The following is a 14,070-nucleotide window of genomic DNA, read 5'->3' on the forward strand; positions in this document are numbered from 1 at the left end:
AATAAGTTCTACAATATAGACCCAATTATGTCATAAAACACATCAAAAATATATTTAAATTTAATATTAACTTGCATACTCTAAATATTTTATATCAATGGTTTATTCTTAATTTAATAAAACTATTACAAATTAACCGATATTTTATGAGGTAGAATATTCGATTTTAAACAAACACAAATCTTGGAAAAACGCCAAAAAAGGAAAGATAATTAAGCCTACACTCGTCAAAAAGATCGAATTCATAGACTTTCTAACCACTTTGGCGGCATCTAACGCCCACCTTCGGAACCGATAAAATAGTTTACTGTTTCGCCTATACGCGTCAAATACTGGTGTACATGTGAAACTGGCTATTTTTTTCGATATTAATTTGTTGCCCAAGCTGGTTCTTGCGTTATTGTTTGTTGTGGTTGTCCTTGATACATTCCATTCGATTAAAAGAGCGAGAAAAAAGGCAATCGCGTCGATTTTATATGTTTTGGAGAAAAAAAAAATTCAAACTAACCACCTTCGAAATTGTTACCTCATAGAAACAGTAGTTTAAAAGTTTTCAGTACCTGCATTTTTTTATTAACGCTGTTATAAGGCAACTAATTACCGGTTAAGGATAAAAGTTTAGCATTAAGGAAGAAAAAAATTAACTGAATTATTTGGAAATTGTTTTATGCCGATTATAGTCACGTAATAACGTTCGCTATTTCTATCAAAATTTCGCCCAGTAAAGTTACGAAAACTTCCTTTATTTAAGGGAATATGATATATGGAAAAAATTATGATACGTACAACGCTTCTTGTTACATTTTAAGAAAAATAAAAGATAAACGACTCAAACAGAAAACATAATTTTAAGACATTATATAACACTGCATATTTATTTAGCAATTTTATCAGTTTATTATTAACCAGTGAAGCGTAAAATAATAACATTAATCTTATGTATATTCATTCAATAATTTTCAAAATTAATAATTAATAATGCAACATTCACCACTAAAAAACATAATAGGATTTAAAACAAGCTTAAGTGGAATTTTTCATAAAAGTTTTATAACGCTATATCGCAAGAGGATTTTTTTTATAAATAGCAATTTCAAAAAATTAAAAATACACTACATAACAAGTGTAATCGTCCGGGGTTCAACTACCTCTCGATATATTTGAAATCTTGAATTTTAATTTCATATAGTGCATCATATTTTGTAACCCATTTTATTTATGTTTGGAACAAAATAATTAAAAAGTTTGATGCTATTTAAAATTTCATTAACTGACCAAATTGAATAAATAACGACGTTGTGTTGCCTAACCAACAAAGTGACATTCAGTCATGTTGATTGGCGGTATTTTATTTTCATAACCAAGAAATTTCAAGCTTAATTTGTTTTGTCACAATGGATCGTTATTACGAAAAACTAGAGGAATTAATTGAGGACGAAGATAAAATTGTAAGAATTCGATTTTATGCTCGAATTTTTGTGCATTTACATTTTTGTTTAAGGTGACTGTTCCTTCTTTTGCTTGGGAAACAAAACTTTCTAAAAACGAAGCTCTCTCGATTATAAACAAGTTCGTTCAATGTCACAAGGACTCTGGCGAAATACACTTTACTTATACGCTGGCTGGTAAAAAGAAAGACGATGAAAAATTTTCTGTGTTACTAGTTCGACATGAAAATTTAAAAGGTGTCAAAGAACTTTTCGAAGATGGAGTTGATGTCTCGATATTCAGTATTCAGAAAGCTAAAACGATTGATTATAATGTGATTGGTTTAATTGATTCCCAAATAAAATATAGTGAAGGTATTATGTAAGTTTAAGAAGTTAGTGCTTATAGCAGTTTTTGTTGAGATAGATTATTTTAATCACAGATCTGGGTGTATAGTTGGTGAAAATTGCAAGAAAAGGGTACTACAGAAAAAACAATTACCTACATTACCAGCTCCAAAAGTCAGGGGAAAATCCTCATTTTTCACCAAGCAAAATAAAGCAGAATCAGTAGATAAAGTTGTAAAAAAAGAGGATGACTCTGAACACAATCAAAATAAGGTGAGTTGTATATAATCTTGCTCTAACATTATTTCATCGAGTGTTTTTAGCAAACCCAACCAAATTCAATTACCAGTATGTTTAATAAAGCTAACCAGAATAAAGTGGTTGAACAAAAAGATGAGAAACCCAATAACACAAAACTAAATGCTAATAAAGATGGGAAAAAGAACTCAATAATGAGTTTATTTGCCAAACAAGCACAGAAAAAAGAAATTAATACAGAAGAGCCTCCCAAAAAGGAAACAAATAACCAAGATTCTAAAGAATCAGTTAATATTAAAAAAAAATTATCAAATCTTGTGGATTCTGATACAGATGAGGATATTCTAAAAGACATTGATATGAATGAAGAAAAAGAACAGAACAAAATGCCAGATGAAAAGAAAGAGGTAGTTAAGGAGAATGTTAAAAATTCCAAAAAAAGGCAAGCAAAAACCGGTACTTCTGGTAGCAAAAAAAGAAGACGCATTATTGTGGAAAATGACTCTGATAGTGGTTTGTTATTATTTTGACTTGGCTTGAAGGACCAGCATGGGATTTTGCTCTTTATGTTTCAGATATATTTGCCTCTGATAAGTCTGAAGATGAAGATATTATAGAAAAGTCCGATGAAGAACCTGAGCCTGTTAAACCCCTTCAGTTACCAACAAAGGCTAGAAGGAGAAAGGCTGTAGATAAAACATACCAAGATGGGGAATATATAGGTTTGTTGCTGGTTACTAATATTAATTTTGTCATGCCAATTGCATCTTGTAGTCACCAAAACTGAGTATGTTTATGAGACTGCCTCAGAAGATGAATCTGAACCGGTTGAAAAGCCTATAAAAACTGAAGAGAAACCAAAAATTACAAAAAATGGTAGTAGTAGCACTGAGACTGATGTTAGTCCAAACAAAGGAGACAAAAAGGCTAAGGGTATTAAAGGAAAGAAAGCCATGGCTGGCAATCAAACATCTCTGAAAAACTTTTTTAAGCCCAAATAAATTTTATTTTTAAAAATATTTATTTGTTAAAGAAACTAATTTTTATATATATTGTATTTTAATTAAATAGTTAAAATTATTACAAATCTATTCCTTTATATAATCGGGATGTTATTGGAGTTCCAAGACCTATTGAGAAGGTTTGTGTAGGTTGTTCACCTAAGGCACATAACAAATAATTGTGGCACTATGGAATAACTTTAAAAACTTACCTTTATCTGCTATTCTATACTTTGATTTTTGGCTCATTTTATTATAAGCAATTTCTAACTCTAAATCTTCTTTTGTTGCACCACCCTTCAATATACCCTCTTGAATTATCAGTTCTTTCATTAATGGTGGGAAATCCATGGTTCTTGGCAAAATCCTAGCGGGTGTATCAGATTTTGGGATATTTTTACAGAAATTGGCTTCTTCATCTTTGGGTATCAATTTATAGTCTGGTTTATATGTGGCAGATTCCAACAAAATTGGTTTAGGCAAAGTTTTGCCTCTGAATGTCTTCTCTATTAAAACGCGTACTTTTCGCAAGTTCTGTAGAAAAATAATGTCACTTTATATTATACAAAAACAATAGTTATAACAAGATTCTTACATCTGGGGATTCGTTCTCAGGCTTTGGCAGAGCTTCGACTTTTAAAATTTTCATGTAAGTTGGTTCAGGATATCTTTCAAATTTACTGCGAGTAATTATTCGACCTACACCAAAATTCTTCAGGTTTCCCAATATTTCCCATAATGTTTTACCTTTAAAATCTGTTGTACGACCTATGTATTTTATGGGCATTTTTAGGGTAAGGCCAACTTTTATATTAATCCTAAATATACTACAAATAGTAAAACTACGAAAAAGAGGTTACTGTAATTTATGACATCATCTTTTTAGTGCTGTAACGTAGAGATGGCGAAAAAATATCGATACTTATGGTCGATATTCCATTGGCTTCGATATCAATATATCGATAATTTTGCATCCAATATTTTTCAATATTTCTTTAAAAATATATCTTAAACATTATAAAATTTGTACTTGAATTTAAAGATTTAGTGTATTTTGGTACTTCATTTTAAAAGGTTTATTGTAACGTTTACGGTTTTATAATCCAACTATATCAATTACTCCTAAATATATCAGAGGACTATAGCGATCGTGATCATTCAGTATAGGTCGATTATAAAATTGCATGAACTCTGAATGAGTGATAATGTGATACATATGATTATTAACATAAATTACTATACATATGATTCTAAATCGTGAGACCACATAATGAATTTAAATAAAACTTATGGATACTACGTGGTCTGTATATTTTAATATAACCGAATTAAAATTAAATTTTTTCAAAATATGTATTATATTATTACTACTAATTTACTTTTGACTAAAAGAAGCAGTTTGCTTTAATAACCCCATGGTTTGATCTCGGTTCTGACCTCTAACCTAAAATATTTTGTTTATTTTGGGGGTTTATTAATTTGTTGAAAAATAAACAAAAATGACTGAAACAGGAACTGACGATGCCGTTCAAGTGCTTCAAATCCAATTGCCCCAAAGCGTTACGGTTTCAACGTTTGTAGCGGCACGTATTAAAGAAGTCGAAGCAATGCGAAAATCTATTAAACAATCCACTTCTGTTAAGATGGCATTTCAAAAGCTACCTCAGCATATGAGGAGGAGAGCGATGGCTCATGAAGTTAAAAGGTTGCCTAGAAGATTGAGAGAAATACACGCAAATCAGATGAAAAAGTCTGGTTTACCTCCAAAATCGAAAAGACCATCAAGGAAATATAGAAGAAGACCTTATAATTTATTAAATGACTATGCTCGCAGGAGGAGAAGAGTTAAATGGTTGAATACACACATATGGCATGCAAAAAGGTGTGTATATATCTTCAATTTACGAATTCAAAATCGTTATACATTTCTTATATATATGTTTATAGATTTTTTATGGTAGAAAAATGGGGATATAAATTACCTCATCATCCTTGTGACAAATCATTTAGAGCTTGTTATAGAGCGGCAACTCAGCATTGTTTATTGCAGGATATTTCCTATAATAGAGTAGTTGAAATTAGTGGCAACTATTCATTTTTAGTATCTAAACTAAATAAATTAACAGCTTCAGCGGTAGGTTTATCTTTTGGAGCTAAATGTTTTTCTGAAGGTAAAAATTCTTTTGTTTACAATATATTTTTGATATTATTATTTTTATTGATTTAGGCAAGAAATATGGAAGAGTAATTTTATTCAAACCTGGCAACAATGACCCTATTGACAGAAAACCTATAGGGCAGGTTGATTTTGTTTGGAAAAATTGTTCTGATATTGTAGCAAGTTTATGGATTTTTATTCACCCAGCTTTTTATTTAGAGCTTTTAAATGTCTTCATTAGCTTATTTGAGTTACATGTATTAAACATGGAAGTTGATAACGATGATGTTAATAAGGATTCAGTGTATGCTGGTCTAGAAGGAGTTGTACTAAAAGAGCTGGAGTTTGAAATAAGTAGATTAAGATTAACTGGTCCTTTATCTGTTGCAGTGATTCAGAATGCTTTTAAATTAGTTGATTTTGAAAATGTTGGAAATTTGCCTTCTTGGTGCAATAATTACAAGATTGATACACTCTCTAAACAGAATCAATTGTTTAAAGATTTATCTAGTGACCATATTTTACCTCCCAATGTTGTTTTTTCGGTGGTTGTTCACGATCCTCGAATGAACATGCCAAAGAAACGCACAAAATCACTACCACGGTCTATAAAAATTGACGACATCGTGTCTTATCACCAGAATATTTCTTTCAGTCCTTTGTGGGATTCTGAGGTTAGGCAGTATGTTAAAGAAAATCAGGTTTCAAACGCTCAGATCAACGAGATGAGAAGCGAGCTGTTAGTACCTGGTACTGACTTGAATGTTCCAGGCGAAATGATTCCTGTAATGTTATGGAGAAGTGGGACCAAAGTGGGTAGGTGTTCGAGTTGGGACGTGATAGTACCCTCGAGTTGGGCGCAACACTTCTTCATCTCCTTTAATATGTGGGGAGGTCGAGCCGGTGGTCTTAGAGAGACCGAATCGCTTGCTTTCGAAGAATCTAGGGGTGATATATTGTATCCTGATAGCCTAGCTGGTGAAAAAGAAGAATGGTATCAAAGTGATGTGGTCAAGCAGAAATTCTTTAGGTGTGTATGTATTTATATTTTATGTTGACATAATTTATTAGGCCGTTCAGTAAGTTTTGTCGTTCGATAAGTTTTATGATTTGAAATATATTTTGAAACTAATCAGTTAGATCGCAACAATTTACACTGATTTTCACGAAATTGTATTTTAGGCGTCAGATCAGATCTTGTTAATTTTCTGTCATCTTAGTTTTATTAATTGAGAGGTCATCTATGAACAACGCTTTCTTTTATAAGGTAGTCAGTTAATCGGCTATGCGATAATCAGCCAAGAAATAGCGCTTTTTCTCATCGAATATAAAACTTATTGTAACTTATACAAGCTATCGCTAATATTTGTTTATTTTAGTTTACCACCGAATAAAAGAACCAATTATATAAAGTTTGGAATGGTTTCTCCTTTAACATTTCGCTGGTCTTTATTAGTGCACGAATGGTGCGAATCAGATGTTCTTACTGGGTTCTTTGTTCTCAGAGATAAGAAAATACTCCATAGTGTACAGGTAAAAATTTGTATCATATTTAAGTGATGTTTGAAAAATTAATCCACGTTTTTAAATATAAAAGTGTTTGCCGCTGTTCTAAAAATTTAGCTTAATAATATTTCAGTACAATAATTAGGAAAAAATAAAGTAAGTGCTTATTTGTTAAAAATTTGAGCCAAAACAGAAATCAATAATAATCACATAGAGATATGTCTGGACTATATGGTGGATGCGAAAACCTCCCATTTAAATCCAAAGACACATATTATAAAGGCAGCAAGTTCGCTGAGTTTTGTCTACCAATAGAGGCTCACCGTGAATGAGCTGAATGAGCCCGTAGAGCGTTATTATAAGGATCCCAATATGAAGAAACGGAATAATATGAGTTGCTGTTAAAAAGATTGTTTAAATGAAGGAAAAGAGCAAAAAAGGCTGGAAGGGTATTGTGATTTGTTATAATACATTGTTCAGTAAGTGTCGTTTGATCAGAATTCATAGTTTTTATGACATAAAAGAAGATTAGTGATGGGCTGCATCTAAATTGATTTCTAATTTTTGGCAAAGCTGTTTCATGAAAATTGCATTAATAACGAAAACGCGGATTATTTTTTCGGGCACGAGACCATTTTTGTTCCCAATTAATTATGCTCTTTTTATGTAGGAGTTCCTATTAAACAAATCTAAAACCGCTGAGTGGATTCCCATACCTGAAAATTGTCTAGTTGCGGTGCAAGTTCTACCAAATAAAAAGGGCCAATGCAGCAAGTTCGCTGAGATTTGTCTACCAATCGAAGCTGACCTGAAGAATGAGCCCGTGGAGCGTTATTATAAGGACCCCAATATGAAGAAAAGGAATGATATGAGAAGATCACATAAGTTGCTGTTAAAAAGATTGATGAAACGAAGGAAAAGAGCAAAAAAGGCTGGAAAGGTATTGTGATTTGTTATAATAGATTGTTCAGTAAGTGTCGTTTGATCAGATATGGTTTTTTCATCTCAGATCAGATTCGCTTCTCATAGTCTTTATGAACATATGTCGGCTTCTTGTAAAAATTCGCGAAAAGAGAAAGAAAGAGGAAAAAATTATCACATTTCTTCTTATACCGCTCAAATGTCGCGAAAATCCATTAATTATAGTACAAATTATTACATTTGCGCTATTTTCAAAGTTTAGTTTCCTTCAATTTCTCTGTCTTCATATTTAACTCTCGTACATATCGCTACTTACATATTAAAACCGTTATACAAAATGTACCCGTTGTTGGTGAAGTCCATTTTCGACATGTCCGTAGTCCATTAGAACGAGTTCAGGCACATTGTATTGAATTATAAAATATTTCAGAATATAAAATGTTTGTTAACACATTTTTATTTGACTGGAAAATTTTTAATACACTTACGTGAAAAAATATTTTAAAAAGTTGCTGTCAATTGTCAAAGAGACTGACAATTACCAATAATTATTATCAGTGCTCACTAGAAAGTCACAGTGTTTTTTTTATTGAATGACAGTACAATAATATGAATTGTATTTGTATATGAATTTTAGCCAGTCATTAAAACAGACACTGCACTGTTGGAGACCTACAAAACTAAAATGAGGAACTTGTGGCTTCCTGAACCAGAAATCATAAGGCACTCTTGTACCAGACAAGTAATGGGTTTCGTGAAGCAAGGTGGTTTTTGTTACAGTATAGGAAAATCTAAAGGATTAGGTTATGTGGTTGGAGCATCATTGAATCTCCTGGCGAAAATGGGATTCAGAAACAAGATACTATTTAGAAATACCAATTCAAGACAATATAGATTGGCGTCCATAGAGGTTCTGATGGATTAGGAGTTTCGTTTTGTTGATTTTTTTTATGCTCTAAGTTATGTTTGATAAAGCTTTTGTATTTTTTTCTTTTAAAGAATATATGTTAATTTATTGTTGAATTATACATTAAATATTTTTGATTAAATATTGTTGTTTTATTATAGAATATATTTGTAAATATCATACCTAAAAATTAGTAGGTGTTTCTATTTCTGTATTCATTTAAAAGGTCTGCGATTTTCTTCATTGTGCTTCATAAAGTTCTGAAGACTTGTTGATATAATGATTCATTAATGACTAAGTGCGAAAAATCTTAGTAGGTAAGCAGTGTGCAAAAACAATTTTGGCCTCATTTTTTTTGATTTCCCTTTCCTGAGAGAAAAGACTCTTAAAAAGATTTGTTTTTTTTAAATAACATTGACTGATTCATTTGTATTGTTCTGGCGCTAAATTCACTCGGTGTGGTTTGCATTATTTTGCTTCAAAAAGTAATCTGAAAAGACTTGATAGGCTCTTCTATTAGTTAGTTTGAATATTTGATAATTTTCGAGAAGAATATCAAGAGTTTATCTTTTGTTCATTAGCATACTATATTTTATGACTTGTATTTTATTACTCCTATCAATTGATAGTTACTGCTACAACGTTGCAAGTTATTTTATATAGTTACTTATCCTGATGCCTATTTTTATAACAAAAAGTTGGTCTACATAATCTTTGCAATAGCCATAAAATGCGTCGAAAATGTTTCATCATCACTATTTTTGGATTTGATTTTTTGGTTTGGTTGATTTGTTTTCTTTTTCACTTCAACAATCAGTTCGGAAATTCGATAATATTTTTCATAAATAATATAAAGTACAGTCACAAACATATACATTATATATAAATTAGTTTTATCTATTAATAACAATATTAAAATTGAATATTAATGAAATATTAATATCTAGTACAATATTTTTTAGCAGTTGTTTTTTATCTAGAAGTATTTTATTCATTGCTGTTTAGTTCATAAGTTTTATAATACCAGTTGTTAGTTTTATTAGACATTAACAAGCAAGTTTAATACATCTTGGATTATGTTTTTTGTGATTGCATATCATTATTAAATTATTTTTAATTTACTGAAGGGGTTTCAACAAAAGTTAGACTTATTTTATGTAGTGACTGAAACAAATGCTAATGCATAAAATAAGGTAGCATTTGTTTTAATCTATAATAGTAGGTTTTGTGACATGCCAAATCTAAGTTCACTTTTTTAGGATTAATACACACTTTTGTTCTTTGATACATTTTATTATCACGTGCCTTTTATCAAATAGATAAGAAGATATTTGTTTTCAAGAAGGCGGAGGATTTCGATATTATTTAACTTTCCTAAAATTACCCATACCAGTTGGTTTTATGTTATTAACACCTAAGTGTGACTTTTTTTTTTAAATGAAAAGTCAACAGTCTGCAAAAATAAATTGTTTTGACCTTCTTTGTTGGTCCTAATTAATAGCCTAGAAAATATTGATTGGCACGTTTGGGAATAGTCACTTTTTCTAAAAATTTTCAAGTCTGATCTCACTAAATTCTGGGGAGTTTAGGATTAATAGGTTTACTGGATTTTTTGTTCGACTGATATAGTGACTAGTTCTCATATTCATTTATTGCGGGAATTAATATTAGACAGCATTTGTTTCCCCCTTGTTTTCATGTAAAAGTCCATAATTTTATTAACTGAATCAGCAAACATTAGAGAATACAGATTTCTCGGGATTAACATGTTTTATAGGAATTTTAAAATTGTATATCATGTATTTATTTATTGTTGGATATTATTATATGTAAGTTGGTTATGGCTTTGTAATTAAATGAGTGCAAGGATCAAGAAAATATAAATACTTTAGTTTATCATCTTATAGAATAATGCAGAGATCTTGTTTTAAATTTTATGTTATTAAATAATTCTTTTATAAATGGTGAAAATTTCGATGGAATATTAGAATCAGTATTCTTCAAACTTTGTATTTTCTATTTCAAATTTTGTGTTTTCTATTTGTTTGGTATCCTACAGAATGCACTCAAGAATGAATGTCGTTTATTATGCTGGATCAATTTCAGATCATCGGCTTTTATTTGTTTAAAAATTAGTTAGAATTAAACTACTATTGTTTCATCTTTTGGTCATAAGTTTGTCTTGATATAGAAGTTTCCGTGTTATTCAGCTTTAAATATTTTCATTTATGGCATTAATTGTAAAATGATTATTTATCATATTTCGATGTAGCTTCAGTTTTCTTTTTATTTAGGAGCAAAATGAATTGGAAATATATTTTTAAAGGTCGTTTTTAATATAGGAGATACTGAGTATAATAGGTAATTATCAATAATAATTAGTCAGAATACAACATATTTACTGTGGTTATGTATCTAGAAATCATTGTTGTAAACAAACGGACTTCAATTGTTGTGGCTCTCCAGAACGCTCTTTGTCTATCTTGTCAAAATCAACACTTTTAAAACTTCGAAACCTTTGATGATGATGAAGATTGATCAAGATGGAGTCCGGTTGCCATAAGCTTCATTCATCAATCAATGATCTTCTTGAATAAATGAATTCCTGAATGATCCTTCAAATTGAGATAAAAAAAAGTAAAACTTACTGCAAAAGCGATTTACTGGTACTCATTCAGACATTTTCAACTCAATGAAAAAAAAAAAAAAAGTGTTTTCTTCATACCATAGAGAAATATACTTTATGGTTCACACTTCAATGAAATGACACATACTGAAAGTGAAGTCCGTCAATGAGGCTTCAACATGCTGGTTGCAAATGTACCCGATGTGATGTAATATGTATTAAATTTATATTATTTATATGTTTCCTGTTATAACTTTTGTGAGTGTGAGTGCAAAAGTTGATAAGAAATGTATAATTTTTTATGTACTCTATTTTAGAGTCTGCTTTTTACCATTACTTTAATTATTGATTAATTGTATTTACTCGTGTTCAGTTACTCTTTCAAAAGTTTTTTAGAATCGATTGTTTATATGAAGAATTTTATTGATCAATATTGTCGTAATTTATTGCTCTTACCTGGTCCGAAACCAAAGTCCAGATGTCCCACGGTCTGGTCTGTTGGTTTTTCTCCCGGACCGTTGTCAGCCTGAGAACGTAGACAATCCAAGGACAAGATAACAGGTGCGAGACTTGGTCGGTTCCGACAATAATCGAGGATTATAGGAGCTTTGATGTTGATGCCTTAATAACGATATATTTACAAAGGCATATCGGATTTTATTGATCTTTTTTATTAGTTGAGGTGTTTCTATTTCCAAAGTGAGACAAAATTAACTTTGTTTACTATATTGTTCGCATAGTAACTATTTATGATTCAAGCTGATAACCATCTAAGCAAAGTGCATTTTATTGATTTCTTTTTAGGGCAGTCTTAGCAACTTTAATATTGATATAAAAAAGTAATGGTTTTTAAAAAATGACATGAATGTAGCATTATTTATATTTTACAAAATTTGTTGGCATATATTAACTATCGATGTAAATGATGCATGCGTTTTGGTATTTCTCTACATAAAATAACAGTTATTATTAATTTATTCATTGAATTTTTGACAAACGTTATTTTTAGTGTTTGATTTAAAGAAGCGAAGCCTATCAAACACTATTAAAAACCTATGACGATTCTACCCCACTATTTCCCAAAGTTCAGTTTTCAAATCAGTTTCAAAAAGTCAGTTCAAAGCTTTAATGAAACTTAAAGGTGGATAACTTGGATTGGACGACCAAAAAAGGTCGAAGAATTGCTTGTTATACAGATTAAACTGTTGAAAAACTTTTAAATAACTTAGCAGTTAACGAATTGAATGTTTTAATTTTTAGTTTACATGTTCTGGGAGATCCAAAAAGGAGGGGAAAGGGTTACCACACGAACTGACTGAAAATGGCATTTCGAACTGCTTCAACATTGCGGCTTCAGTACATTCCACGCAAAAAAGAGTTATTTTCTACTTATACTATACGCCTTGTAATGTAGTATGTTTTTTCAATATTAAACATTTTTTACCTACCTAGTTTTTGCGGCTTTGATATGCATTACAATATTCCTGTTGGAGTATGGATCATTTGATCATGATTCATCGGGAATATCTGTCATACGATGATGGGTTAAAATATGGGGTTGCACTAAAACATCAAACCAACTAGTAAACCAACGCAGCTAAAACAAACTTCAACGATTAATTACCAATGCTTATCGCCACGTAACCAATGAAAAGCTAGACGATGACCTCGATATCAAATGGATATATGAATTGATTGAAGATTTCGCCTTAAAATATAAAATAAGACTAATAAGTAACAGCAACGTGGAAGCTATACTACTAAGCTACTGGACAACACGCAGGAAATCAGAAGATTGAAGCAAACCTAAACAACAAAAACTTGTAAAATTGTTACTCTTAATTTTACTTTAAGTAATTTAGCTTTATTTTAATTTGGGAAATACATATTGATGTATTAGTCCTGCACTCTCCTTACAACAGAAGAGTAGTAATATATTAATTTGTGAATAAAGATTGTACTAAGCGTATCTAAAGTAAGATGTAATTAATATAAAAAACATACATTAAAAACAAAATACAATTTTAAATCGTGGAATCCCTTATTACTCACCTATAAACATGTCATTGCCCAGGTTAATTAATAAAATATCAGTACCTAATAGCTAAGAGTCATTATATATCAAGAAGTTTTAGTCAAGGCTTATTAATAATTGTTTTAGATACTAGACGTTCCGTCATTCAATCTTGCAACTTATGGAGGTTTTAATGACTAGTTTGGAATGTCATTGCTTTCGGAATGTCGCCAAAAATTGTTCTTTTCTGTGGTGGTTATTTAGTTTAATGATAGTTATTTCCAATACACTTGTAATGTTTTATCTTTTAAGACCGGGTTTTATTTTTTATTAGTGCCATTTATTGACGTAATTTTTTTGTTGTGACTTTTAATGATGGTATACGTCAGGCGAACCAATAGGATGTGCATCAGGAAGAATTTGTATCGAGATATTTTTTTAATTTATAACGATATTTTCTGATATAATAAAATATTATATAACATGATGTTTCCAATTTCACCTACAATCCAGAGGTATTTTGAGGTATTTATCTGAGAAATCGCGCATCCGTCAAGTGATATAATTAGATCTTTGTCATTTTGTCGCAATTAACATGGACAGATTTGGAGCTATTAAGCTCTATTTTCCAGTCTTTCCATTTGTAAATCTTGTTGACCGCTACTTGTACTTTTTCTACAGCCTTAGACAGAGATACATCTTTTGCCATATTAACTGTGTCGTCGACCAATATTTAAAGTATTGTTTCTTTTGTTGTTGTAATAGAGCAGATACAGAAGTGGTCCCAAGACACTACCCTCTGGAACTCCAGCCGAAATAGGTTTCAGTGTTGAGAATGCCCCTTCATAACATTCCGCGGTAGCAATTTGCTTATCCTGTAGATTAATCCCAAATACCACACCCG

The 14,070-nt window shown here is 30.8% G+C and overlaps 3 protein-coding genes across 3 annotated transcripts; 2 read left to right on the top strand and 1 right to left on the bottom strand.

The window, feature by feature from the left end:
- Positions 1-1,303: 1,303 nt before the first annotated feature.
- Positions 1,304-3,385, top strand: PolD3 (DNA polymerase delta subunit 3). Its single transcript, XM_076398691.1, has 6 exons — positions 1,304-1,448; positions 1,502-1,809; positions 1,871-2,048; positions 2,099-2,546; positions 2,609-2,755; positions 2,808-3,385. Exons 1-6 carry the CDS (start codon positions 1,395-1,397, stop codon positions 3,032-3,034), a joined length of 1,362 nt encoding a protein of 453 aa, XP_076254806.1. The 5' UTR covers positions 1,304-1,394; the 3' UTR covers positions 3,035-3,385.
- Positions 3,017-3,903, bottom strand: mRpS34 (mitochondrial ribosomal protein S34). Its single transcript, XM_076398704.1, has 3 exons — positions 3,630-3,903; positions 3,247-3,568; positions 3,017-3,193 (listed from the first exon to the last, which is right to left on the bottom strand). Exons 1-3 carry the CDS (start codon positions 3,819-3,821, stop codon positions 3,114-3,116), a joined length of 594 nt encoding a protein of 197 aa, XP_076254819.1. The 5' UTR covers positions 3,822-3,903; the 3' UTR covers positions 3,017-3,113.
- A 272-nt stretch (positions 3,904-4,175) lies between these two features.
- Pop1 (POP1 ribonuclease P/MRP subunit) lies at positions 4,176-8,668 on the top strand. The gene is made up of 6 exons (XM_076398679.1): positions 4,176-4,916; positions 4,982-5,205; positions 5,262-6,222; positions 6,572-6,725; positions 7,369-7,638; positions 8,257-8,668. Exons 1-6 carry the CDS (start codon positions 4,534-4,536, stop codon positions 8,542-8,544), a joined length of 2,280 nt encoding a protein of 759 aa, XP_076254794.1. The 5' UTR covers positions 4,176-4,533; the 3' UTR covers positions 8,545-8,668.
- The last annotated feature ends 5,402 nt before the right edge of the window (positions 8,669-14,070 follow it).

The sequence above is a fragment of the Rhynchophorus ferrugineus genome, unplaced genomic scaffold (assembly GCF_030347505.1).
Source record: "Rhynchophorus ferrugineus isolate W39M unplaced genomic scaffold, kcgeb_rfMv2 rfM1, whole genome shotgun sequence".
NCBI lineage: Eukaryota > Metazoa > Arthropoda > Insecta > Coleoptera > Curculionidae > Rhynchophorus > Rhynchophorus ferrugineus.

Coding starts and splice junctions, on each gene's coding strand:
- Pop1 (XM_076398679.1), top strand. CDS start 4,534: ATGACTGAAACAGGAACTGACGATGCCGTTCAAGTGCTTCAAATCCAA. Junction 5,206..5,261: donor AGCTAAATGTTTTTCTGAAG/GTAAAAATTCTT, acceptor TTATTGATTTAG/GCAAGAAATATGGAAGAGTA. Junction 7,639..8,256: donor GAGCAAAAAAGGCTGGAAAG/GTATTGTGATTT, acceptor TATGAATTTTAG/CCAGTCATTAAAACAGACAC.
- PolD3 (XM_076398691.1), top strand. CDS start 1,395: ATGGATCGTTATTACGAAAAACTAGAGGAATTAATTGAGGACGAAGAT. Junction 1,810..1,870: donor AAATATAGTGAAGGTATTAT/GTAAGTTTAAGA, acceptor TTTTAATCACAG/ATCTGGGTGTATAGTTGGTG. Junction 2,547..2,608: donor GGAAAATGACTCTGATAGTG/GTTTGTTATTAT, acceptor TTTATGTTTCAG/ATATATTTGCCTCTGATAAG.
- mRpS34 (XM_076398704.1), bottom strand. CDS start 3,821: ATGCCCATAAAATACATAGGTCGTACAACAGATTTTAAAGGTAAAACA. Junction 3,569..3,629: donor CTGAGAACGAATCCCCAGAT/GTAAGAATCTTG, acceptor ATTTTTCTACAG/AACTTGCGAAAAGTACGCGT. Junction 3,194..3,246: donor GTATAGAATAGCAGATAAAG/GTAAGTTTTTAA, acceptor TATGTGCCTTAG/GTGAACAACCTACACAAACC.